The 26,443-nt window shown below is 39.8% G+C and overlaps 1 protein-coding gene across 1 annotated transcript in view; it reads right to left on the bottom strand.

Moving 5' to 3' along the window:
* The window catches only part of LOC119744613 (tropomodulin-3-like), a 75,509-nt gene that overhangs the window by 13,868 nt on the left and 35,198 nt on the right, over window positions 1–26,443 (bottom strand). The window contains exons 3-6 of the mRNA XM_038220647.1: window positions 21,652–21,811; window positions 15,581–15,703; window positions 12,662–12,754; window positions 9,108–9,238 (exon numbers count right to left, since the gene is read on the bottom strand). Coding sequence (XP_038076575.1) covers window positions 9,108–9,238; window positions 12,662–12,754; window positions 15,581–15,703; window positions 21,652–21,811 — 507 coding nt within the window. The remainder of the gene's footprint in view (window positions 1–9,107; window positions 9,239–12,661; window positions 12,755–15,580; window positions 15,704–21,651; window positions 21,812–26,443) is intronic.

Below are 26,443 nucleotides of genomic sequence, written 5' to 3'. Positions count from 1 at the left end.
GCCCCAGTTTGTTCCAGCAAGGCGACGGACCAGGTTGTTCCTTGCTTGCACCTTGGCAGAGACTTGCTTCAGGTGTTCCTTGCATGAGAGCGTTCTGTCTAAAATGACTCCCAGGTACTTTAGAGACTTCTCAAAGGGAATCTTTCATTTCGGCACCTCGAAAGTTAGGCGTTGGCATGACGATTGGCCAGGTGGAACAGGCTACAGACTGTTTTGGTGGTGTTGAGTTTAAATCTCCAATTATGGAAGTAGGTGCTAAGTGATGTGAGGTCTGTTGATAGCTTCCTTTCTATAGATCGTAGTGATGCGCTGGTGTTCAACGATATCGATATCATCAACGTATACATACTTGTATGAGAGTATATCGTTAGCAATGTATGTTCATGAATTCCCGTCCAGGCAAAGCTTTTCAGACCATAGGACCATAGGATATGGAGTATGACGTGAGCAAAGAGCTGAAAGCTGGTTGTTCAAATGGGATGCAAACAGGTCCAGAAGCATTCTGAGAATGTTGAGGACATATTTGAGAACTGATGGGTGAAGACACCATTCTGCTGCAGTGATTCGACCCCTGGAAAGAGCGCCGGCACGGACATTCTTTCCGACAGATGGGCCACTGAAAGGGAGATTTGTTGTGGATTGCACCAACTGAGTAGCTCCCAAGTGGCAAGGCAGTGAAACAGAGAGTGAGTTCTCCCTTGATGGTTGATGTACAACACTACATTTTGTACTGTGGAGTTGTCCGTCTATCTTAATTAGGACTCTGGATTCAAGTAACTGCAGGGCTTTGAGCACTACCACAAGCTCCAGGTGACAGATATGTAATTGACTCTCTTAGGTGACCAAGTGCCAGGCACTGATAGGCCATACAGATGGACTCTCCAACCCTGCCCGAGGCATCCATTGTGAGGGTAGATGATGCAGGAGGTTGAGAAAAGACCACCCCCTTAGTAGGCTGTCCTGAAATAGCCACCAGTGCAGCTGATCATGGATAAGCTGGGTTACTAGAATCCATTTGAAGATGGATCTTTGTGTAGATGGAAATGACACAGGAGATGCTGCATGGAGTGCGTGTGCATCCTGCACCAGGGGACTAGATCTATCAGACTCACCACGAGGCCCAAAAGCCAAAGCCATGCCTAGGCTGGGAGGATTAAAGAAGACCTGAAAACTCTGACCCAATCACGTAGTGTCTGACGTTGTTCCCCAGTCAGAGTAGCCCCACCTGTAGCCAAGTTGAGAACTACTGCAAGGTAGGTTGATTTTTGTGAAGGAATCACAGAAGATTTTTCAATGTTGAAGATGAAAACAAGATCGAAGGTCAGTTGGGCGGTCTTAAAGAAGGCTATTTACATAATCTGGAAAGTAGGGCCCATTATATAAAGTCAATCATCTAGTTACAAGAACAAATGAATCTGTCTTTGATGAGAGAATGTTACCACAACAGTGGCGATTCTTGTAAAAGACCAGAGGAACTGTGGAAAGCCCAATGGGTAGGCAACGAAACTCAGGTGCAAGATTCCCTGGTAAATCAACTGAAGGCAGTTTTTATAATAGTTGAGCAGTTGCAGGTTGTTTTATAATGGGCCGCCATTTGTCGGACGTTTACAGAGTGACGAAAAATGCTGAAGTAAAGCCGAGGCCAGTTCCAGTTGGAAGTAGATTGACGTAGTTCTTCCCCCAGGGAAAAGATTTCCTTCTCTAAAGCAGCCCGGCCTGTAAATTCTGTTGGAACAGGAGTTTGTGGTCAGAAAGAAACATAGCAGGGTGTTGCTGGTGAATTCCAAAGAAACTGTCTAAAAAATCTAGATGTCTGAGGTTTATACATGAAACCACCCCTGACTGGACCCTGCAGGACGACCACCTACTGGACATGAGGCAGAGGGATTTAAACTCTGCTGCAGTCAGAAGCCCTTGTTAGTTTGTGACCTTCAAGACTGGAAGGGCCATGCAGATCTGGGGGGGGGGGGCGTCTTCAAAGGTAGGCTGTGGAAGACCGATCTACGTCACTCCTGGGCTGAAAAGAAGAGCCCTGGTCAGTTGAAACATGCCTTGCTTCTTCTTAATGGCCTGGCTGGGAACAGAGGTAGAAAGGCATTTGGCTGAGCACTGATGAAGATCCAACTTGTCTCGAGGCATTGTGGCTTCCTGCTTCATACTCTTGCCGAACCTGTCATTAAACCAATCGCCCCCTCTCAGGGGAAAATCTAGCAGGCGGTCCTTGGAGTCGACTGATAGGAGGAACAAATTGTCCAGGACAAGTGTATAGCGCACTTAAGCGCTCGAGGGGGCTGGTTTATGTAGAACTTGATTAAATGGATGACAAGACGATTTCTGACTGATGTTTTGAGCTGTTTATTGTTGATCCAAATCACCCAAAATCACCGTGAAAACTGGAGACATAAATTTTCAGAAAACAAATTACAATCCAAAACACTCTCCTGAAGACGGTCAGAGCATACTGACCGGAACGTCAAGTTTATACCTCTGGTTCTTTTCAGAACCATTCTCTTGGTTGAGAAATTATTCGCACATGGTGTTTCCGCAAACCTTTCATTATTTAGTATCTCCACCATGCAAAGCCTCAAATCTTACTTACAATCCAATTTAAATGACAGCCATGTATGTTTCTGTCCTCAAAATGAGATGGAATTACATAGAGCAATTTTAGAGCCGAAATCCCCTAGAGAATCAATGAAACCAAATGCCATGAATGCAAAATCATTCAGTACAACTGGCTGTAATGTGAGCACAAAATCCCTAAAACTTGTCACTTCGATCAGAAAATAAGGGTCTGCAATAATCATGAACATTAAGGCAGACATTTCCAAATATCATCAGAATCTATCACAATTCTCCTGGAATCCTAAAAGTATTGTACAGCATCCAAAACAAAGCAGGTACATTTCTAAAATAAATGACATTAGGCTTTACAGAATACATTTGTAATTATTACTGCAGATGCAAATCCTACCGTTCACGCCTTAGCCCAGCTTATAACGTCCTACACTCAACTCTGGTCACTGACATGCATGGCTACTGCAACTCTATCTACTTCTAGCCTAAAGTTAAACATATAATAGAACAAACCTAGAGTTACCTTACATAAAACATGTTAAACATAACGCAAAACACATGTTATGTGCACTGACCATGCTGACTGAAAGATACCAAATGTGGTCTCGGAAAGTTACACAATATACCGTTAATTGAGCACACATTTTACCAGATTATGCAGGTGATTAAACAAGCAATATCTCTGTTACATAGTACAACAAATAAAGGAACATTTTTTTTACCCATTAATACTTCAAGGGACAATAACAAGCCAATATTTCACCTAAATCTTTACAAAGTGTCGCCTACACATGGCGGTAGCGTGCAATGTAACAAAATTGGCTGGAATATACGCGCACGTTCTACGTGCCTAACAACCGCTCGAGTACAACAACAACTGACGGTCGGGCGATAAGCATAGACTTGACTTCCAGTCAACAAACACTTGTGTATGCGTCCGGGCCCGTCACTTACAAAGTGAACGTCATAGCAGGAAGCAACAAATCCCAACAAGTGGGTGTTTCGGAAAATATGTGAAGAAAACTCTGTGTCTCACCTAGGAAACTCGATTAAACGTGATGACTGTGGTGAGCTTGGTGGTGGTGGTGTGGTGCCCCAGCCCTCTCTGTGACCAGGCGGGGCTGGTCGAATAACCGAGTGACCCATGGTGTCGAACCCCCAGCCCCCGCCGCCAGCAAACACATTTGACAGTGAAGCAACCTCCGACTCAGCTGCCTGTATGTGCTCTCATAGACTATCAAAGATGTGCAGGATTTCCTAGGGAGTAGCACTGACTCTAAGGCTCTTCCCCAAGGCATTTCCAACCATCAAACCCGAGGGAATAGACCCGGTTTGCTGTGGTGGAAATATAACGCTTGAAGTACTGGAAGAAGATTTACTCGATGAATCGTACGGCTTGAGCTTGAGCTTTTCTTTTTCATTTTGGCGACGTTCGCCATTCTTGTAAGCACAACGGGATATGGCTTTTTTTTAGTTAAGTTCACACTATGTGGACGCTACATTGAGCCTTTGTGTCACAGGGCCTTATGAGGCACATGCAGTGGGCGCGGAAGGTGTGGCTTGGGCGCCTTTTTATTCATCGAGGTTTGTGCGCTTGCGCTGATATGCAAATGAAGGTAAACAGAGGTGAGGTGTTTTCTGTAATGGAATTCAGTAGTTTTGATGGGAAAGTTATGTTTATCCATGAGAAAAGAACAATAACGTCACACCGTCAACTAGTTTAGGGCCAATGTTTTTCTGTTTCAGAAAAGTGGAAATTCCGTTTTCAAAAATCCTAAATTCCATTTCAGGCTGAAAAATTCTGTTTCACATTTATTCAATATTAAAAGGCATTAAAACAGATACCATGTACACAGAAAATAATTCCAAGACGATAATAAAATAGTCGTTTGGTTGAAACGCGGGAAAATTGCCCCCAAAAGATTGCTTTTTTTATCAACGGCCGATCAATGTACAGACGTAGTATTTAACTTCCTCACAGTCAAGTCGTATAATGCACCGCCACTGCCACACTTGGAAGAAACATGCAATAGCCGTACAGGCCAATCCCATGACGTCACACTTCACATCAGCTGGCCGAAGCGAAATTCATGTCCGCCATTTTGTTTTCGCACTAACGTTAACGACAAAATAGGATAGTTTACGGTAGATTTTTGGACCTAAGCACAACATGCATTTCAAAAGAGCCAAAGTTAGATGTTATACAAATAGATGATTGATTGAACGGAGAAAAATAAACCTGCCGATGGAGCAAAAGAGACCCGCAAGAGCGTGCCGTGAGTGTGATGATTTTCACCCGTGCGCTGACCGACAGCTACGGCATGCATCGGGACTGTCACTCCCATGACTACGCGTAAAAATCTCATAACATTTATTGCTCTGATCTGGAACATTTTTGTCCTGCCAAAATCGTGATATATACACCGCTCATTTGTTATATGGCTCGTCTGTTCAATAAATCATCAACAATTCGTTTTGCACTCAATAAATTTAACGAAATTATGTTTTTTTATCAACAAAATTGCAGAAGTTATTTTCTTCAGATTCAAATTCCGTTTTCCGTTTCGAGGAGCAGAGTAGTTACATGTGCATTAAAGTATTTAAAGAACAGCTCTTGTGAGGTGCCACAATAGCCTAGTGTATAGTGAGCTGAACTATGTGCCCGTTTTTGGTTTTTTGTTTGTTTTTCTCCCTCCTTTTCAGCCATTCCCCATAGCATTTGTACACGTTTTTACAGTGGAAGGCACTTAGGGCATTAAAATCACTCGGATTGACTTTATACTCGGCACACACTTAGACCAGCATCTGAAGATGTGCGCCGAACATTGACGTCATCATGACGTCATCACGAGTCAAATGGCGTCACATTATATGCGATTTTTCTATTGTGACCATTTTCTAGCAGAATTCGGCTAGATCTGACAGATTGGGCGTTATCTCCAGAACTACCTGTCCGATTGGGTTGAAAGTTGGTATGTACCTAGACCAGAAATTTACTTGACGTCATGATGACGTCATCACGTGACATATGACGTCTAACATATTTTGAAGGCCTATATCTCCAGAACTGCTAGTCCGATTGGGTTGAAACTTGGTACGTACCTAGACTGGGATCTGTTATAGATGAAAATTGAAGTGAAGACACGATGACGTGACATGTGATGTCATTTTAAAGACGACACGTGACATGCATATTTTGAAGGCCAATATTTTCAGAACTGTATTGGTCCTGATCACTCTACCGCACATGTTGTCCTATCAACCTTACATGACATAAAAATACAATAACAAATTATTTTCTTTTTTGATGTGACGTCATCATGACGTCATCACGTGACATGGGACGTCATAATTCAAAGCCCTATGAGAATGAAATCGCATATTTTTATGCCACCATTTAATATATGGGCAATTCCACACCAAAGTGGACATGACACCAAAAAATTTAAATACATGCGACTTAAACAAATTTGGCATCAAATGAAAGCTAAAAGTCTATATTTTCAAGATTTGAAGTCAGAATTTTATTTTTTATACATTTCGGTACCAAAAAATAGGATTATGTAATAATCCTGTTTTAATCCTAAAAATGTGATTAATAGTGATATGAAAGTATTCTACCAATAGACACACAAAAATATGTACTAATGCCATCAGTTTCTGTCATGAGAAAGTATTGGTCTTGAAAAATTGACTAAAACTTGTTTTTAACATTTTACGTAATTTGTTTCGCTTCAGTGACTTCTAATATTTCAGCCTTCGAAAATGTCCTTCCGTTACCGAAAAAATACATATTTTTAATTTATTTTTTAAACTTGCAGTATGAATGCATTGAAAGTTATTGTGCAAAGCAAGTTTAGGTAGGCCTTCAATATGACATTACAACTGACACTGCTGTACTTCTCGTTTTTTAATTACAATTAATTAAATCACGTCCTTCCGTTACCAAATTGGTAACGGAAGGACGGTAACGGAAGGACAAATCGTATTTTTATCAAATGTTACTACATTTGCGCTCATGTTTGAAAAATGAAAATCACTGCAAATACATGCATGTATAATGAGCATTGAAAGGACATTCATGTGACCCACCTTCACAAAAGCGGGATAAGCAGGGCAAGGTGTTTATTACAAAGGAAGGCACAGGCATGTACAACATGTACAATGTACATGTACATATATGCCGATGTACCAGTACTTGTACATGTATGGAGTTGTTGCAGAAATTCAAATCAAAAAGTTGCTGCCATCAGCATTCATGGACAATAGAGAAAGATACGAATTCTATGAAGCCATTCCAGAAGCAAATTAAGTCAAAAATGAGATGGCAGAAAGTACCGGTACTTTGGGGCACTTTCATTCAATTTACATGTGTAAGACATGTGAGGTGCAATCTTTGACAAATTATGCCCAAGTTAACAATTTCAGTTTGGATGTTTATAAATTAATTGTTACTACTCTAAATCATTGTAATTTGATTTCAAACATTGATTTTAGAGTTCAATAAAAGGAAAACCTCACTGAAGCCATCAGTTCTACCGGTAGATGTTTTTACCTTAAATGTACATGTAAGCTGGTCCCCCCCCCCCCCCACCCTTTAGGTAAACCTTTGAACCTACCGGTATTATTATTAAAAGTTGTTGGTGAACATGTAACCAATATACTCAAGAGTTCAAATACTGTGTATTTAAACTTTTAAGGATTGAGGTGATGGGTTTCAAGTCTATTTCTGTAGTAGTCCTGTGTTCGTGAATTATGTGTTTTGGGTTGTTTTTGTTTTTCTTTTGTTATCATTAATTAGCAGGCTTCTATCTTTATCTCAATAGTTTCTTGGGTATAATTATTTATGCCAGGTCTGCATATTGTTGATTTCACATTCAGTTACACATTTCAGCAATTTGTTTAACTTGTATAATTAGTGTAAATTCACATTTTGTTCATGCTATAATTGAGTAAACCTTTTGTCCTTCCGTTACCGTCCTTCCGTTACCAAATTATAATCTGCTTAAAACGTTGTAATTATATTACCGAAACACTTAAAGTCAAATGAAAGGCGGTATAGTATAGATAAAGCTTCAGGGATTCCATTTCCTACCTTTAAAATAAAATTGCCCCATAAAATTCACAGAGTTTACGCAAAACGCGAGTAAGTTGGAAAACCCTTGTCCGTTTTACCGTCCTTCCGTTACCGACCTCATTAATATTCATAATTCATAAACGGGAGGCATTCATGCCCCCCAAAAGTGTGGAAAATGAAAGTAGCATTATAGCAATACAATTGTGACATTTGTTTGCTGTAACTATGAACAGTGTCTGTGATACACACATTTGAAATTTTGTTTAATGAGTGAAAACGTCCTTCCGTTACCGTGGAATTGCCCATATACATAACCACACATCCTTCCTGGATGGGACTTATACTTGAAACATATATATGTCACAAAAAGTTACTGAAACAGCCCTGTGTTTGTCCACAAACATAAATCTAGTTTATCAATTATATTTGTTCTCCAAGTTCATCTTTGGGATAATTTTAATGGAAAACAAGACCTCGAGTAACTATGTGTTTTCCACACAGTGTGATAACTTCTCATGTCAAGGAGAGAGCGTGATGTGATTGATTATAAATTTGCCAGGATTGACAATGTCTGCTACTGAACAGAAAATTGCCACCCGCCCACCTAAGCATGCCTAAAAATAAATGTTTTCAAAGAAACCACACAGGGAAACTGACTAGGTTATGATCATTTTAAGGTCGAACAAAGAAATTGACTGGAGCGAGGTTTGAACCTGCAAGCTCCGGATTACCGTTCTGGTGCTCTATCAACTGAGCTATCCAGCCTACCATTGGCTCCCCATTTAGTCAATGTCTTTGTTCAAGAGACGCTAATCAGAAGCCATAAACCGGGGATCACTCAGAGAGGATACACTTTTTTATTACAAAGAAACCATACAGGGAAACTAACCAGGTGCATTATAATTATTTTAAGGTTGAACACCGAAATGGTAATCAGGTTGTAGGTTCAAACCCTGCTCCAGTCACTTTCTTTGTTCAACCTTAAAATAAAAATAAATGTAAGAGGAAAAAAAAGGACTTCAATGTTTAAAACATCCTCAAAATTGGTCTTTGAGGATGTTATTTTGGGATTGGGGAGGAGGTGTAAACAGTAATGCTCCTATTTACATGCTCCGTTCACAGAAATAGCTTCTGAACATGAAGAGCATTTCATGTAAAATTTTTCAACAGAACACTGATGGAATTTTGGGGTTTTTTTTCTAATTTTTGGAACTTTTACAAAAATGGTACATCTGGTTTAAAACCGGGTAGGGACACGGTCAGTATTTGGCTTCATTTGGCCCTTATCAGGTTTCATTCCAAGGGAGCAACCACAACTTATTTCACAAGATACTGGGTTGAGATCCAACAATCAGACTTTCACCCACAAATGCACATGTAAATTTATGTATACTAATAAATAATGTGCCTGTGTCATTGTTGAACAAAATGTGCGTCAAAATAAAACACTTACAATGATGTTGTTGAGATTGAGCGTCTTCAGAGAGGCGTCATTACTCTTCAGAAGTTTAAGGGATTCTTCAACATCTGTGTTATTTTTCTCATTTCCATGTACTGGTTTAGGAATACTAAACTTGGCGATACCTGAAAAGAACAACACAAATGTGGTAAAAAAGACATCAGGACTCCACATCAAAATACCAAAGTAGTGTTAAAAAACACAGAAATGCCTCGCAACCATGACTGTTCCCATGACATAACACCACTCTATTAACATCAACTTACCTGGGTCACATGGAACGTTCATTGGCATGGTTTTTGTTCTCTATAGGTTACCGGTTTATATGTAATGTATTGATGCCTATGATCCCAGAATATTTTTTTTTTTACTTTTCTGTTGGGAAGTCATCGTAAGTGATTTAAGCAAACTGACTGGATATTTTCAGTCTTATAAAGCAAGACATTTCTCAAAGGCGAATCCTTTGAGCATAATGATTTGAGCATAAGGCCTATATGACAAGGAAATCAGAATGTTTACATATTCAAAAGAAAATATGGTTATTTGAATAAGCTTAAGTTATCATCATGACATCATTTCTTTTGTTTTTAATAATGAGAACAGTTGGCCTATGGGGTCCGAAAGTAACTCGAAATCCTAAGAACAACCCACGGAGCTGCACATACATGTACCGGTACCACGGTGTAAGTCTCAAATTGATTTAGTAATACATGTACATGTGTACGTATGTTGAGAAAACTTTTTCTGTTGTTTTAATCATAATAAACTTGACCTTTGGCCTAAGGGTTAAAAAAAATATGACAGGTTTCTGGAAGATCCCCAGACTAACCGAAACACCAAGTTTTATGTTGATACATGTATGAAAAGTTTTGTTTGTGTTATGGTGGGAAAACTAGGAATGAATGTTTTGTTTATTAAGCCACAAATCGTGGCCCAAAGGCCAAATTGGATGTGGTATTACAACATTTCAATTAAAAATAAGGGTGGAGAAGCCACATTTTTTATTAAAAAAAAGCATGTATAAACAGTGTATAGGCCCCCTAATACTCTAGTGAGTGATTAAATTTGCACATGTATACTGGTTTGGTAAAAAAATAAAAATAAAAAAATTTAAAAAAAAATAAAAAAAAAAAATAATAAAATCAATAATAAAATCAATAAAAAAATCAATAAAAAAATCAATAAAAAAATCAATAAAAAAATCAATAAAAAAATCAATAAAAAAATCCAATCCAATCCAATCCAATCCAATCCGATCCAATCCGATCCAATCCGATCCAATCCGATCCAATCCGATCCGAATCGATCCGAATCGATCCGAATCGATCCGAATCGATCCGAATCGATCCGAATCGATCCGAATCGATCCGAATCGATCCGAATCGATCCGAATCGATCCGAATCGATCCGAATCGATCCGAATCGATCCGAATCGATCCGAATCGATCCGAATCGATCCGAATCGATCCGAATCGATCCGAATCGATCCGAATCGATCCGAATCGATCCAATCAATCAATCAATCAATCAATCAATCAATCAATCAATCAATCAATCAATCAATCAATCAATCAATCAATCAATCAATCAATCAATCTAGAGGTTGTTGGAACAACCGCAAACTTTGCCACACACATCAACTCAAAATGCATGTTTAAATCCATGTTTGACTTTTTTAAATGCCGCCAGAGGGCACTTTAACATTTGATGACGTCACCTGTAATGTTTTTGTACAGTACTGCCTAGGCAGACACTTACATCCTTGAAAGCAAGTTTGCATCTTCTTCAAATTTCAAATAATGAGACACTTTCAGTTATAGGCTGTTTCCCTGTTCGAACAAACACGTGTGTGCCGCGCACGTCTGACAGAAATAGGCACCGCAATTTCAACATGCTATACAACACAAGTTGAAGGAGGAATCTCGTTTTTGTTGTGTAACAAAAATACTGTAATAATTTGAGTTTATGATGTTGAGAAATGAACATCGTAAATTGCTACATGTTACCTTATCAATGCCCAAAATTTTCCCACACGTAATGACTTGATCCGAGCATGGTCTGAGCATGCCCTGAGCACTAAAAACTTGCTTCATGGCAATTATTGATGATTAGTTTTGTTCTAACAACAAACGGGTCCTTTTACTGTACTAAACCTAAGAAATCATTATTATTTTTGCAACAAGTTGAAAAATACCGGTAGCTATACCCTAAAAAACAATCAACATTTTGATTCGCAGCTTTCATCAAATTCTCTTTCTGTGGACAGATCCATTAATTTTGTAAAAGGGTGCTCCACCCTCTTTTGGAAGATTACATCGTTTTTCAAAAAAAATATACTGTGACGATTCTGAACAAGGGAAAGGCTTCTGACTCCATAAAACGTATTATTTGTTATTTGGACACGGTGAACAAAACTGAAAATGCTGGTAAATTGTGCCGAGGAAAGCACACCCTTCACTGCAAATGGTTTGGTCCAAACGAATACGTCACACTGGAATTATATTGGCTGCGCTGTCAAAGAGCACGCTTTTCATGGAGAGAATTGCAGGTGCGTACGATTTTTTCAAAGCATATCGGCCCGATATATCCTATTGTATGCCTGGCTAGAACATCGTATACAATGAAGATGAATGCGGTGACTTGTCAACACGGTAAATTCAATCATCCGTGCGCTTTAGGTTTGCCCTTTCATTGCAAGCTTTAGCATGCCTAGGGCAATAAACAAATGCTTGCCGAACTCTTCCAAACCGACATTTGGTTTCGGTTTGGTCCGGGCTCGGTTCGGAAGGCCAAGTTCGGCTATTTTTATTTCGGTTCGGCGGTACAGCTGCAGCACTAGTGGTAAATCCCAGCTGAAGTGTGGTCCACACTGTCCCTGTTGTAAAGTGGTGAGTCCCTGTTGTAAAGTGGTGAGTCCCTGTTGTAAAGTGGACAGTTCAAGTAGATGTATGGCCGAGTCTACTCAAGCCTGACATGTGAAGTAAGAAAAAGTTCAGCATACGCATGACATAGTACTGGCCTGCACTGATGTGAATGATTTCAATTCTTCAGAAGTCCAGTTGAAACAAATTCCACAAGAGTTTTCCTGTGAGCACAGATGGCATCTGAAGTATGTTGTGTGAATGTCAAACTCCACAGGGGATGGAGATCCTGCACATTTCACAAGACCTTTTTGTGGTCTCCCTAAATGTCCATTTCTTTGTTTTAGTAACACGGAACTGTCAGAAATAAGGTCTAATAGGCCTGTATTGTGTAATGCTTGACAGCCAACTAATTTGCATCGTGTACACTCAGCAGCGCGCACGCTGGGAAAAAGGTGCGAGTTACCAAGTAGTTCTTGGGCATACACTGTGTGCATGCGTGGTGACGGAATGTTCTTCCATTATTGTCAGTGGAAGTGTTTCTGCATGTCCATTGGAAATTCTTTTGTAGGTATCGAACGTAAGGTATTTTCACTAATAGAATTGAAAAACAATCTGAAACGTTAGAGGAAACTTTGGAAACGTTGTGACACCAGCTGAACACTGTAAAAAAGTTGACTGAATTACCTTGAAATCTGCCCTGGTTATCCACAAGTCTCTCATTTCTTTGTGAGGCTTCAAACTGTTCTTGATTCAGCATACCATGAAGACCGAGAATTCCTGTTTGGGTTCATCACAAAAAGTCCCAAACGTCATGTTAATTCCCATTAAAATTTTTAAAAGAGGAGGGGGACCCAAAATGAGTTATGCAAGTTACACAAATTCCCTGCAACCATGTCTGTTCCCATGACATAACACCACCCTTATAACATCAGGTTTCCTTGGAACATTCATTTATATCACCATTGTTTTGTTTATAATGATTTTAACCAGTGGCCCTTTAATTAAAAATGAATTTTGTTTTGCTATTCATGTAAAAGGAATAATAAGTAAAAAGATACATGAACAGTGGGTACAGGTCTACATAGTACAAAATGTGAAGCACACTACAAAATAATCACAAATATCACATACATTTGTAAACATCACTTTACAAAATTTAGAGATGATCTCCAATCTTGTAGTCATGCATAACCTGGCATCTTCCCTGGAAACTATCCATGTCCGACAATCTGTGGCTTCCATAAGTTTCTTCATCAATTCCCCCGATTGCTCTTTCAAGTAATCTACTGGCTTTCCTGCATCATCACGTCCATTCACTATTCATAAAACTAGCAAATTTGGGATATATTTTTCCCCTTAATACTACCTTCTCTTTAGAACTCCTTACCTGAATCTCGCTTCCCTTCTACCTACAATTTTCCACATTCAAATTAAAATGTGAACAGAAACCTACTGTCAATGACTTCCTCCACTTCCAATCTTTCTAGTTTGTAGCTAATATCTTTGAGTGTACTCGACCTTGTGATCAGTTAGCCAATATCCATTAAATTTCTGTTTGCAATGTTTTTGTTCTTTGTTGATGACTAGTGCAGTGCCCGTCTGAAATGTGCATGTTCGGGAAGGGCAAATCGCTTGGCCACTGGTTGCTTGCGGCGTTTTGGAGAACTTCTCGCGCAAACAACGCACGCGATTCAATGGTGTTGTTTTCACAGGTTGAACGCACACGTACACTCACAGGTTGAACGCACATTTTTTAATATGGACGGAATTATAGTAAGAAAACATAGAAAAAACTGTGCTATTGTTTATCCTATTGTTGGTGATGGAATAGCCCCCCTTCCCCCCCCCCCCAGTGAACTCCCCATTGTTGATAATGGAATAGCCCCCAGGTCAGCTAGCTCTTTGCACACGTACGTACACACGTGTAGTTAATTGTGACATCACACAACATTAAGGCTTCAGAAAATGCTGCTTTTGTGCCGCTTTTTCGAGAACCGCTCATCCAAACAACTTCAAACTTGAAACTGCACATTCTGAGGTCCCGAGCATAAACCCGCCAATTTTCAACTTCATACGGTGCCCGGTTCTGAAGATAATCGACAAACAGAGAGACACACACACACGCACACACACAGAGATTCCTGGAATTATAGTAAGGATGAGCACGTTCTAAAAAACAAATCGCTGAGAACGGCCTTCCAAAAAACTGCTCATAATGCAAGAAATAGTTATTGAACCCATAAAATTTGCCCCAATGTACACGTAAGTTAAAAAATGAATAACTTGAGCATCTCCATCAAAGATTTTAAATGCGAGTGCCCGTCTTAAATGTGCATGTTCAGGAAGCACAAATTGCTTGGCCACTGGTAGTGGTTGCATGCTTGCAAATTTTTTGAGAACTGCTTGTGCAAACAACGCACGCGATTCAATGGTGCTGTTTTCACAGATTGAAGCACACTCAAGTCAAAGTGTGTGCCAAGTTTGAAGTTGTTTGGGCGAGTGGTTCTCGAAAACGCTGCAAAAAGATAGGTATTCACCCCTACTGGACATTGGTATCGCCCTGCATAAGGTTGCTCAGTCAACCGCCAACAATGGTCGCTCAGTCGACTGCAAAAATAATGTGCCCGTGCAGCCACCACGTACGTGTACATACGGAAACATGGTATGCAGTGCTATTCACCCATACTGGACAATGGTATCGCCCTACAATGCACGTGCGCGTGCCCTTCCTTTTTGCATTGTTTGCGTCATATTGAGCACGCGCGCTTTAGCTAAAACATGACGTAAACAATTGAAAAGAACATCAGTACGTGGTGGTCTAGGCTATATGCTGGCACGTTTGCCTCAGAAAATATAACTTTTTTGCAGCTTTTTCAAGAACCGCTCGTCCAAACAACTTCAAACTTGGCACTGCACATTCTGGTGTCCTAAGCAATACACCCACCGATTTTCAACTTCATAGTTCATACAGTGCCCGGTTCTGGAGATAATCGAATTACAGACAGACAGACAGACAGACAGACAGACACACACACAGAAGGATTCCTGGAATTATAGAAAGGATGAGCCAACAGTGATGGTTGCTCAGTCGCCTGCAAAATGCATGTGCCCGTGCAGCTACTCACGTAAGTGAGTTACGGAAACATGGTACGCAGTGCATGCTATTCACCAATACCCTGGGCAATGATCGCCCTACAATGCGTGTGCCCATCCTTTTTCCATTGTTGCGTCATATTGAGCGCGCGCGTTTTAGCTCAAACATGACGTAAACAATTGAAAAGGACTGTGTGTGTTTTAGGCTATAATCTGCAAAGTTGAGGCTAAAAAAATGCTGCTTTTTTGCAGCTTTTTAATTTTCGAGAACCGCTCATCCAAACCACTTCAAACTTGGCACTGCACATCCTGGTGTCCCAAGCAATACACCCGCTGATTTTCAAACTCATACGGCACCCGGTTCGGGAGATAATCAAAATACAGACAGACAGACAGACAGACACACAGAGATTCCCGGAATTATAGTATAGATGTCAACTACAAAATCTTAACTGTTGCAGCTGTAAATACGGATACAATCTTTGACCTGACCTTCATATTTTGCATTACCTGCAAGATTCACCAAGTCTTCTTCTGTAGCCTCTTCTAGAGCATGTTCCCATTCAGGATCTAGCTTCACATTTTCTTCTGTTTTCTTCATCAGCTCTGCTTTCTTGGTTTCATATATTTTACCTGAGGAAAAACACAATCTCAAACCTTCAAACCAGTTCTACTTTTAAACCCAAGATTTGTTTTCACACAGTGAGAAAAACACAGATCTCAAAACAATTACAAAAAACAAACTACAGGTACAACACAATAGTTTTTCACGTTTTGTGATCAGAATAAAAATATACATACATGTATGGGAATTTTTTCCAAATGCAGAGTACATGTTTATGACATCATAATGTCATTGTGATGATACACTTACTGTCGCAAAGTAAAATTTGATTGAAAGAGAAATTACTTTTTTGTGTAAATCAGGGGTGAGATTAGACAAAAATGAAAAATCCACGAACTTCGGTTGACATGTATACATGTACATGTACATGTATTATATGTACATGTATTACATGTACATGCACGTATGTCCGTATATGACATGTACATTTTATGTACCATAATTTCTGTAATGTTTGGAAATTTTGTCGCTTCAGTAAAGAAAAAAAATGGGGGGAAAATGAGGAAAAACATAACTGGATATTAAATAATATAATCCATACGTGATTGATTCAATAATGTCTTTTTCTGTGTGTGATGTTATTACTTTTGCATGTTTGCAAAGAGAAAGAAATGATTCACACAAAAAATATTAACGGTGTTAAGTTACTAATCTTACTCATAAACTCAAAGGCTTCCAAAACATGTTTGTGTTGGTGGTGGCTGTTTTTTATAAAGCACTACTGCAGCTCAAACTGATTTCCATCCACAATGACACTTTATTACCAGTTCTTCCAACCATTCTCTTAAATTCCTTGATCAAAATCTCGCACTGCTGATGGGTCTCATCGCAACAATTTTGACACCAATGTGTTTACGAATTGCTACATGTAGCTCACGATCGTCACTGCACAGTACATGCACAATACACACACATCCACACGCGATATATACAAACACGAGGTGCAAACCCATTGAAAATTATTTTTAGTCTGGTCCTCAAGTACTCCACTGCGCACACTGCATTGATGTCTATCAGGTTCTTGACTGCATTGCTTATGAAACTTGTCACCAGTCCATCCATTATTGTAAATTAGGGCCTATACTTCACCAGAAGTTTTTGGGCAATATTACGGAAACAGAAAACGTTGGAAATCCAGAATCTGCATAAAATTCTCCAATAACAATAACATTATTGTAAATTAGGGCCTATACTTCGCCAGAAGTTTTTGGGCAATATTACGGAAACAGAAAACGTTGGAAATCCAGAATCTGCATAAAATTCTCCAATAACAATAACATTCACCCAGCCAAACCCATTCCCTGGTCAGCTTTCCATACCTCTTCCCCCCAAACACTTCCTTAACATATTTTTAAGTACATTTTCTAGTGTTTTTATGTGCATCTATACACCAGTCTGATTTTAGCTTTTAGGATCATTGTTCATTGTCGATTTTGTTTTAACTTTAATGTTTTTAACTATAGTAAAATGACCATAATTCAGCCAATTCTTTTGTAAAAATTGAATTCTGTGAAAAGTAGGTCACCATGACCTTTAATGTTACTGTGACCTTTGACCTAATTTCTGTAATAATGCATCATTCCGCTATTCAAAGGATAGGAACTCCAGAGAATTCTACGCCACGCTCAACACCGTCTACGGTCCTAGATGTAAGAGCACACACCCTATTAAAACCAAGGATGGTGAGCTGTTAACATCTCCAGAAAAATGCAAGGACAGATGGGTTGAGCACTTCTCAATCTACCAACTGATGTTGACTTGGATATTGTTAATGATATACATGTAGAAGATCATCCAATCACGGAAAGTCTTGATGACCCTCCCACTGAAGAGGATTTAGATACTGCCCTGAAAAACACCAAACTTGGAAAAAGTCCAGGTCCCGATGGCATTATTCCAGAAATCCTGGTTCATGGTGGACAGCGTCTGAGAGCATTTCTTCTATTAAACCCTGTTTACAATGTTCTGGACTACTTCAGATAACATTCCTGCAGACCTGATAGATTGCAACATCACTATCCTCTTCAAGAAGGGTGACCGCAGTCACTGTGGCAACTATAGAGGCATAGCACTACTTAGTGTAGTTGGCAAAGCATTTGCTGATATTATTCTACAGAGACTGCAACGCCTAGCAGAGAATGTGTATCCAGAGTCTCAGTCAGGATATCGCAGTGGTAGAAGCACCATCGATGGCATCTTTACCCTTAGACAACTAATGGAGAAGAGCAGAGAGCATCGCACAAATCTCTATATTGCTTTTGTTGATTTTACAAAAGCTTTTGATTCAGTCAACAGAGAACTTCTCTTCAAGATACTTGGCAAACTTGGCTGCCCTGCTAAGTTTGTACGGATCATTGGGAAGTTTTACACTGATGTTCATGCTCGTCTCATCGTTGATAGTGAGCTCACTCAAGCTTTTGAATATAACAGTGGCGTTAAACAAGGATGCAAGCTTGCACCAACCTTATTTGGCATTTATGCTGCTGTTCTTCTCTACCTTGCCTTTAAGAACATTAAGCACTCATGTAGCATCAAAGTGCGCTTTCGTTATGATGGCAACATCTTTGACTTAAAAAAGACTAAAGGCCAAGTCCAAAGTTCTCAACAGCTACACACGTGAAGCACAGTATGCCGATGACATTGCCATCTTCAATGATACCTCAGTTGGTTTGCAGCTTCTTCTAACTGCATATGACACTGTAGCAAAGTAAATGGGTCTCAAAATTAACACAGCTAAAACTGAGTGTATGTGCATTGGAAATCCAGCAGATTTTTATGTTGATGGAGTAAAGTTGATAAATGTCGACGACTTCAAGTACTTAGGCAGTCAGGTCAGCAAAGATTGCTCAATGAAAAAGGAAATCAATGCTCGAATCGAAGCCACATCCTGTTCTTTTGGCAGACTCAGAAAGAGGGTATTTGATTCTAGAGATCTAACAGTAGAAACCAAGATAATGGTCTACAGCCAATGTCTCATGCCCTTACTTTCATATGGAAGTGAGACTTGGACCCTGTACTACCATCAAGTTGTACGTACTACACAGCAGAGACATCTGAGGCTAATTTTAAAGTTTAAATGGGACGACTTTATCACTAATGATGAAGTCCTAGGGTTAGCTGGTGTTGAGGACATTGAGTTGAAACTGGTCAGGAACAGGCTACGCTTGTTCGGCGAAAGACCAGTAAAGAGCATAATGTACTGTGAACTTGCCAATGGCTCAAGATCAGTTGGACGTCCCAAACTCAGGTTTAAAGACACTTGCAAAAGTGCACTCAAATGTGGGAAGGTACTTGACGAGTGGAGTAGTACTGTAGATAATCGTCCAAAATGGAGAAAACTTGTAAATAATACATGTCAAAGTATAAATGACAAATGACTTCAGCAAAACAAGAAGAAAAGAGCCAGAAGGCACATGAAGAAAGAATCTATGTTGAAACCCGTTTCGGGCAGATAGGCGATATATATGTTTCTATACCTTATGTTTAGCCTGAAATACTCAGTGAACCCCAAATAAACTGTGAACTGCTGTGTGCACATTGCATTATTTTGGTGAGTCACAGAAAATATCATGCATTGTGTGTTTCGAAGCAGAGAAAATGAAGGAAAAAAAATGAATTGGATTTACTTAAACAAAATCTGCAGTTCATATCAGTTCTCTTTGGTTCCACTGGTTGTACAGGGTACAAGGGTAATGGTAGTATTCAGAACAGGATGTCAGCATGATGATTAATTTGTAACTCTCAAATGTTGGTTTCAGGACGATTCTAGTAACATGGAAGGGAAGCCTTTGATGAAACAAGATCCTGCCGAGAAGCAACCATGAAGCGGAAACTACAACTTTAATATGCGTCATTTTCTCATGGGAGCAGGCCAAATGCAGCCCCATCAGCTGGTTGAGTCTGTTGCAGTAGCAAGTGTGACAGTTCAACGGTAAATGGGAAAACAGTGACATTTTCTTGGAAAGAAGATACCCCTAACCTATGGGAAGCGATTAAACCCAATGTTCAAAGTGCGCTGTATGCTATACTACAATATTTAGCCCTGACAACACCAGCATTGCTATCGAGGAAAAAAAATGTTGCACTCTACACATGTATATTCAACAATCCAGTGGATAAATTACATACTTGTATGTAAAGTCAAAATGCAGACGTCTCCAGACATCAAAGGAATGTAAACGCAGTGGCCAATCAGCAGTTATGCCTCTGTGGAGCCAATTGCGTTCACCGCACACACGACCACGGTCACCGCGTTATGAACATATTTCAATAAGATTGTAAGTCAGCTGCATTGACTTGCAAAGGAGGCAGAAGTGCTTGATGTTTTGCTCGTAACTAATGATCGGTCAAACCGCGATGGATCTGGTCAAAACGCGGTTTGAGCTTTATGAGAATACGCTTAAGTTTCCCATTAAAATATAACTACCAACTGACCAAAAATTGACCAAATGCAATGCAGTCGTCAGTAAATACACTCTTGGCAAAACTTTTTGGAACACGCCCCTTTGTCTCGATAGATGCGCGTGTTTGTCTATTTTGCATATATGAAGTGAGACATTTCGGAACCAGGCCAGAGCTTATTGTGCATTCGTGCTTAGGGGTTTTCTTTATTAATTTTTTTTTACTGTCTGTATTTTGTTTGTTGAGGTGAAATTAATAATAACAATATATATTATCTTCAAGCAAACTTGAATCTTCGATCCTGATTGGTCGATCCATGGCAACAAGCCGTGCTACATATAACCATACCGCACTGCCACGGTCCATACCGCACTCTGCGTATTCCGCTGTTCCAAGATGCGGGCAACATTCCAGCTGCATACGCTAAACTGCTGAATGTCCGTGTAAAGTCTGCTAGTTCCAACTGTACTGCGCGTCAAGTTTGCTTAAAGATAAATTCGTTATCACGCTCGCACTCGTGGAACACTGAAAATGTAGTGCGTCTGTGTCCCACATTCGGCCTTGTGGTATGTGGGACACAGACGCACTACAGTATTCCGTGTTCCACTCGCGCTCGCAGGATAACTAATAATATCCTGCCAACATACCTTGCAAAACGCATGTTGTTTTATTTTCTGGATGTTATGATAAACTCAAACTGCTTTCAATACTTGTCACTATAAACTGTCCCTTTTTCGTTGCCTTGGAAGTCATGATGATGTCACAAGAAGTTCGAAAAACGTTTCGTAAAAACTACGAACATGATGAAAACACATACTCACATGGCAATGTTAGGGCCAATGATTTTCCGTTTCAGAAAAGTGCAAATTCCGTTAATAATATTGCTATAATATCCATACTGTATACAAACCGAAAAGCGAGTGTGTGACAAACACGCTGTTCCAAGTCGTTTTCACAAATTTTTCGGCATTACAGTTTTGGAATACAGCTCGTATTTTCGTAATGATTCCGCCAAATTTGGAATGGTTGGCAGGTATATATGATAAACTGCTGGATTGCTGCTTTAAAAAAAAAAAATTCGCAAAAACAGCTTTCCAGAAAACACGGCCAAGCCTACAATGTATACTAACGTCTGCACATCCGTACAACCACGTTTCACAGCTAGCCGTGAGTGGGTCTGTATATCGGTCTGACTGGGCCTGGGCCAATTACGCACAATGAACCATTTGCCGTATGGCCGTTTTCGGACATAGAAGTACTTGTACTCGGAATACAAGTACTCGTACTCATACGCGGAACTACAAGTACTCGTACTCGGAAATACAAGTACTTGTAGACCTGTACTTGTACTCCAGAGGTAAAAGTACTCGTACTTGGTAACATAAGTATTCAGCAGTACTTGGTACTCAGAAAAAAGACTACAACACTGCCAATACCCAGTGGACCAGTATTCAGTTCCGATCACTATGCACATTACAACAATTGTTATCCTTTAATGACCATACAAGGACAAACTTAGGAGTACATGTATCTTGAAGAACAACTCGGATCTTACCTCTTTTTTCTCCAGCTTTATACGGAACCTTGTCTTCCCAGTCTTTTTCTTCTTTAGCTTTCTTCTCTAGGAACTCAATGAGATGTTGTCTATCAAAAGTGCCTGTAGGGCTTTTCCTTGTCTGGTCTTTTTGCCTTTCAGAAGCAGGTAAGGACTCATTCTACAAGCATGAAGAACAACATGGTCATTTTTAAAAAGATATTTTATAGTTTTACAGTGCACTGCAATAGAAATGCAATGTTAAAAAATTTCGATCTTTTTTCGAAACTGTTTTTACCAACCTACCTACCCCAAATGTTGATTTTAAATGGTGAATGACTATTCAATATATCCTACGAACAAAGTAATGCTTCATGAAGCAGATATTTTAGGAAAATGCTCTCCCAGCTAAGGAGTTTTCAATGGCTTTTTCAAGCTTCAAGCATGCAACTTTTAGTAGAAACAGACGGAAATTGCCAGGCACACAAAACTTTGAACAATGTTTTCAGTTTTCTAAAAACACTATTAAACAATTAAAAAAGGGTTATTTTGGCTTCGTTATGATTAGCTTGTGCTGTGTCCAAAAGTGTTGTAGATCACGGCTGTTTCACAAAAATAAAAGAGTGCGCCCTCTGTGGTGAAAGATTGATAGTGCGATTCACGCTGTAGCGCGTACGCGACGTGTAGCGAGTCTATGTTTGCATACAGTTACGCGTGAAACGTGGCTTGTGGGAGAGGCCAAAAATTACTTGTTTAAAGACAAATATGAGTTTTCCCTCAAGAAATCAAGATTGCAACCTGGAGAAGAGATGTTGGCTACTCTGTTGGAGTAGAAAAAACACAAGGTACAGCGGGAAGATTTTTTATATTTGCGAATTTGTTTGGCTATTTTCACGTGTATTTTTTATGGGGATGATTAGAAAGAAAAATGGCGGCCCCCACTCGCCGTATGTCAAATGTATGTTGATTGTTGTTGCCGAGAAAAATTTGTTTTTCGTGTGGGATTGTGGATGTGAATTCACCAAACTTCTTGCATAATACTATGGGTGGCCAATAGGGCAAAAAAGACCAAAACAAATACAACATGTGTAAAACAAAACCACAAAATTAAACGAAAATACAAAAAAATAAACGAATAACTCAGAAATAAACAAACAGCTTAGAAATAAACGAACAACTCAGAAATAAACGATCAACTCAGAAATAAACAAACAACTCAGAAATAAATCATCAATGCAGAAATAAACAATCAACTCAGAAATAAATGAACAACTCAGACATAACCGAACAACTCAGAAATAAACGACAAACTCAGAAATAAACGATCAACTCAGAAATATATACGAACTCAGAAATAAACAAACAACTCAGAAACAAACAAACAACGTGCCCAGGGTGTCGAGCAGCAGTACGCGCCCACCATGTACCATACAGTACAGAAGTGCAGATGAATGTTTACCGCGGCATCCAAGATGGCGGACACCTTGCATCGCTTTGCGCGATGAACATGTAGAAAAAAACGGAGGATAAAATGTAGTGGTTTTACGTCGATGACCTCCGAAGCCAGGAAGAAGTCTATGCGAAAGGTTAGCCTGGTTGCAGTTTGATTTTCATGATGGAAAATGTCGACTTTGTAAATGTTTACAATGGTATCCCATCATGTCTGTACGGCCGGGTTTGGCCACTGTGTACTGGCGCGGCGGTGCGGTGGTCAGACCACGGACCATAAATGGTCAGACGGTGGATTATCATGATTATCCGATGTGGAAAGATTCCCATATCTGGCCATCACTATTTTTTCCCTTCATCAGTGACCTATCATCCATCAGAAAGTGATAATATATGTACTAAAAAGCAAAATTAAGCTGGAGAAAAATATTGAAGTACTTAGGAAACACTTAAAATAGAAATGTTCAGACCACTGAGTCTCGTAAGGTTTGTGCACAGGGATGGCCAGGTATGGGAATCTTCCCATCACTAATTGTTCCCTGCAGTGACCTAACAGCCATCAGCTGGGGAACATATTGAAGCAATTACCGAGAAAACACTATGATTTTTTTCAGACCATTTTCATAGGGTTTGTTCACATGGACATCGCAAGGGGGGGGGCAGGGCGCTGTCTCCCCCCCCCTCCCGCCCGGAGCCCAAAAAAAGAGGGAAAAAAAAGAAATTGAAGGACAAGAGGAGTGAAGTCATATTTGTGTACATTTAATGTGTGGGGGGGGTTAAAATGTCCCTGCCCCCCTCTAAAACTGATAAATCGAGAATATGTTGAGAAATACAGGAATTTTTTGGGAAAAATATCTTTTGCCCCCCCATTAGAAAAAATACGAGCGACGCCCATGTTTGTGCACAGGGTCACCATATGGTCACTGTCATGGAGATGTCCAGGGATCACACTATTTCTGGATAGCTTTATGATATACGTATGATTGCACTGTGTTTTACTCTACATTGCCACCATCAGGCCCCTGATTACAACTTGATTAACATCTCTGTAGGCCTGGACTTAAAGAGTTTGTGATGAGATTTTGGCAACTTTTCATGCTAAACCGTTTCACTTATTTTGTCATTTGTCCCAACAGAGTGCAGGATATTATGAACGGTGGTCAAGCTGGCTACATCAATGATCCAGATGGAAAAGCAACAGAAACTCAACTGAAAGAAAGCAACTTTAGTCTTGTCTGATAAGTGCTGCATTCCACAGCCCATGCCAAATATGGACTGAAATTCTAGCTGAACTACCAGATCTTACATACAAGTATGTAGACAGCAGCTGGCTACTAGTAGCCAGTGTTGTAGTCGAGACCGGATAGTTTGAGACCGAGACCAAGACCGAGACCTGAAGCTGCGAGACCGAGACCGAGACCGAGACCAGCCCCTTCAAGACGGACCGAGACCGAGACCGAAATGGTCCGAGACCGAGACCGAGACCGAGACCGCGGATAATAAATAATAATAATCTAAATAAACAACAAGACACTAATTACAGCTGAACAGTCTGTCCTTGAGATGTTGATGTTCATGGGGATGTGAAGGAAGTGATTGAAAGTTAGGAATCACTTGTACCTGCTTAATTGTGTCATGCGAGTGCTCTTCGTGTTTGCTTCATGCCATGAATTACAACATGGCAACAGAATTTGTTATTGTCACAATCAATTAAAAAAATATTGTTTAACTACTATAAAGTGTAAATCTGATGAAGAAACTCTAACTTAGGAGTACGACAATTTGTACTAGTTTTTGCAAAACTTGAACATGTTGAAACTTGACAAAAGTAAAAAGTTAAAGGTGGATGTTTCATCTGTTATAGGAACTCGGACCCTAAACTCCAGAGCCAGCCCTTGGTTTCAGCAATGACCACTAACGGATATTTAAATGCAACTTTAATTTTACATTGGACCTCCTTGTAAACCTGATTCGAAAAAAATTTGGAGCAAGAAAATATTGATTTATTTTTTTAAATTTCAGTCATGGAATATAGACTTGTTCATGTAGACCCAAAAAATGAGAGGTGGTAGCCAGAGGGGCCTGGCTTAGGCTGAAATGTAATGCCACTTTATTTGTGTATAATGTCAATACCATTACATATACAATGTACTATAGAAGATCGATGGACCATATTTGCCTGATCTATCTTCTGTTAATCTGCCCGCCGTCATCATCGCCATTAGCCTATTGGAGAATATGGCCGACACAATAGAAGGGCGCTGTCACAAACTGAATGTGGTGGGCGAGATGTACATGTACTTTTAGGATTCATGGCTGCGTGTGCACACCTATTTTGTGTTTTGTACCAGCGTATCGCCCGCATCGGCTACTTTGCCGGGCGATTTACTTAAATATTTTAGTAATTTACAAGTACATGTACAACAAATTGCCAATATTTCATTTGTTTATTGTGATGGCCGTAAACAGCATTTAGCGAGTATGATAAAAAAAAAAAAAAATGGCACCCTCCACTTCATAAAAAAATATGATTGGGATAAAGAACATGTTATTGAGTAGTAACTCTGAAAATTTCACGTAATTTGCATTCTCTATTCCCAAGTCGTGTCTATTTTAATAAAGAGCTCACAAAATTCAGCTGTCCACCACTATTAGCAATTTAACGGTCTACGAATTGATGAATATCCATTAATAAATATAATGAAAAAAAAATATTTCCCACCTCCACGAATAAAGGAAAAATTGAAAAGGAAAATAGAAAAAAAATCACCAATATTTCTGGGGAATAAGAGTTGAATTGTTTCCCATATTAAAAACAAAAAATCTGACGGTAAGAATAATGTTTCAATCTTGATTCATAAGATTTTAATCCCAGTTGTATTTGGAATCAATGAGGATGGCTATAAAGTGCTTGTTTCAACAAACCATCCCACAATAAAAACGAGAAATAAGAAAAGGAGCAATGATTGTTGGACTATGCCTCACTCACAAAGTGAAGAGAGACATGTCTATTAGCATCACACTGCAGTCACATTTGCCCTCAACTGATTCTTTGTTTAATCCTAAACTGGGGCCGAGGCGGAATCCGCCCCCTCACTTTTTGGCTGGTCTCAACTCGAGACCGGCCAAAATATCGAGACCAAAGGGGACCAAGACCGAGACCAAGACCGAGACCACAGCTCCCGAGACCGAGACCGAGACCGAGACCAGCAAAAAGTGGTCTCGAGACCGAGACCGAGACCGAGACCGGTCTCGAGACCTACAACACTGCTAGTAGCTGCGGCTCCCTGAATACATGTACCTTGTAAAATGGCAAATGCACTTTTAAAGTTATAGAGTTTTTTTATTACAAGACCCCCCAAAA

This window comes from Patiria miniata, unplaced genomic scaffold (genome assembly GCF_015706575.1).
Source record: "Patiria miniata isolate m_02_andy unplaced genomic scaffold, ASM1570657v1 HiC_scaffold_7, whole genome shotgun sequence".
NCBI lineage: Eukaryota > Metazoa > Echinodermata > Asteroidea > Valvatida > Asterinidae > Patiria > Patiria miniata.
This window is presented reverse-complemented; position numbering and strand designations above follow the sequence as displayed.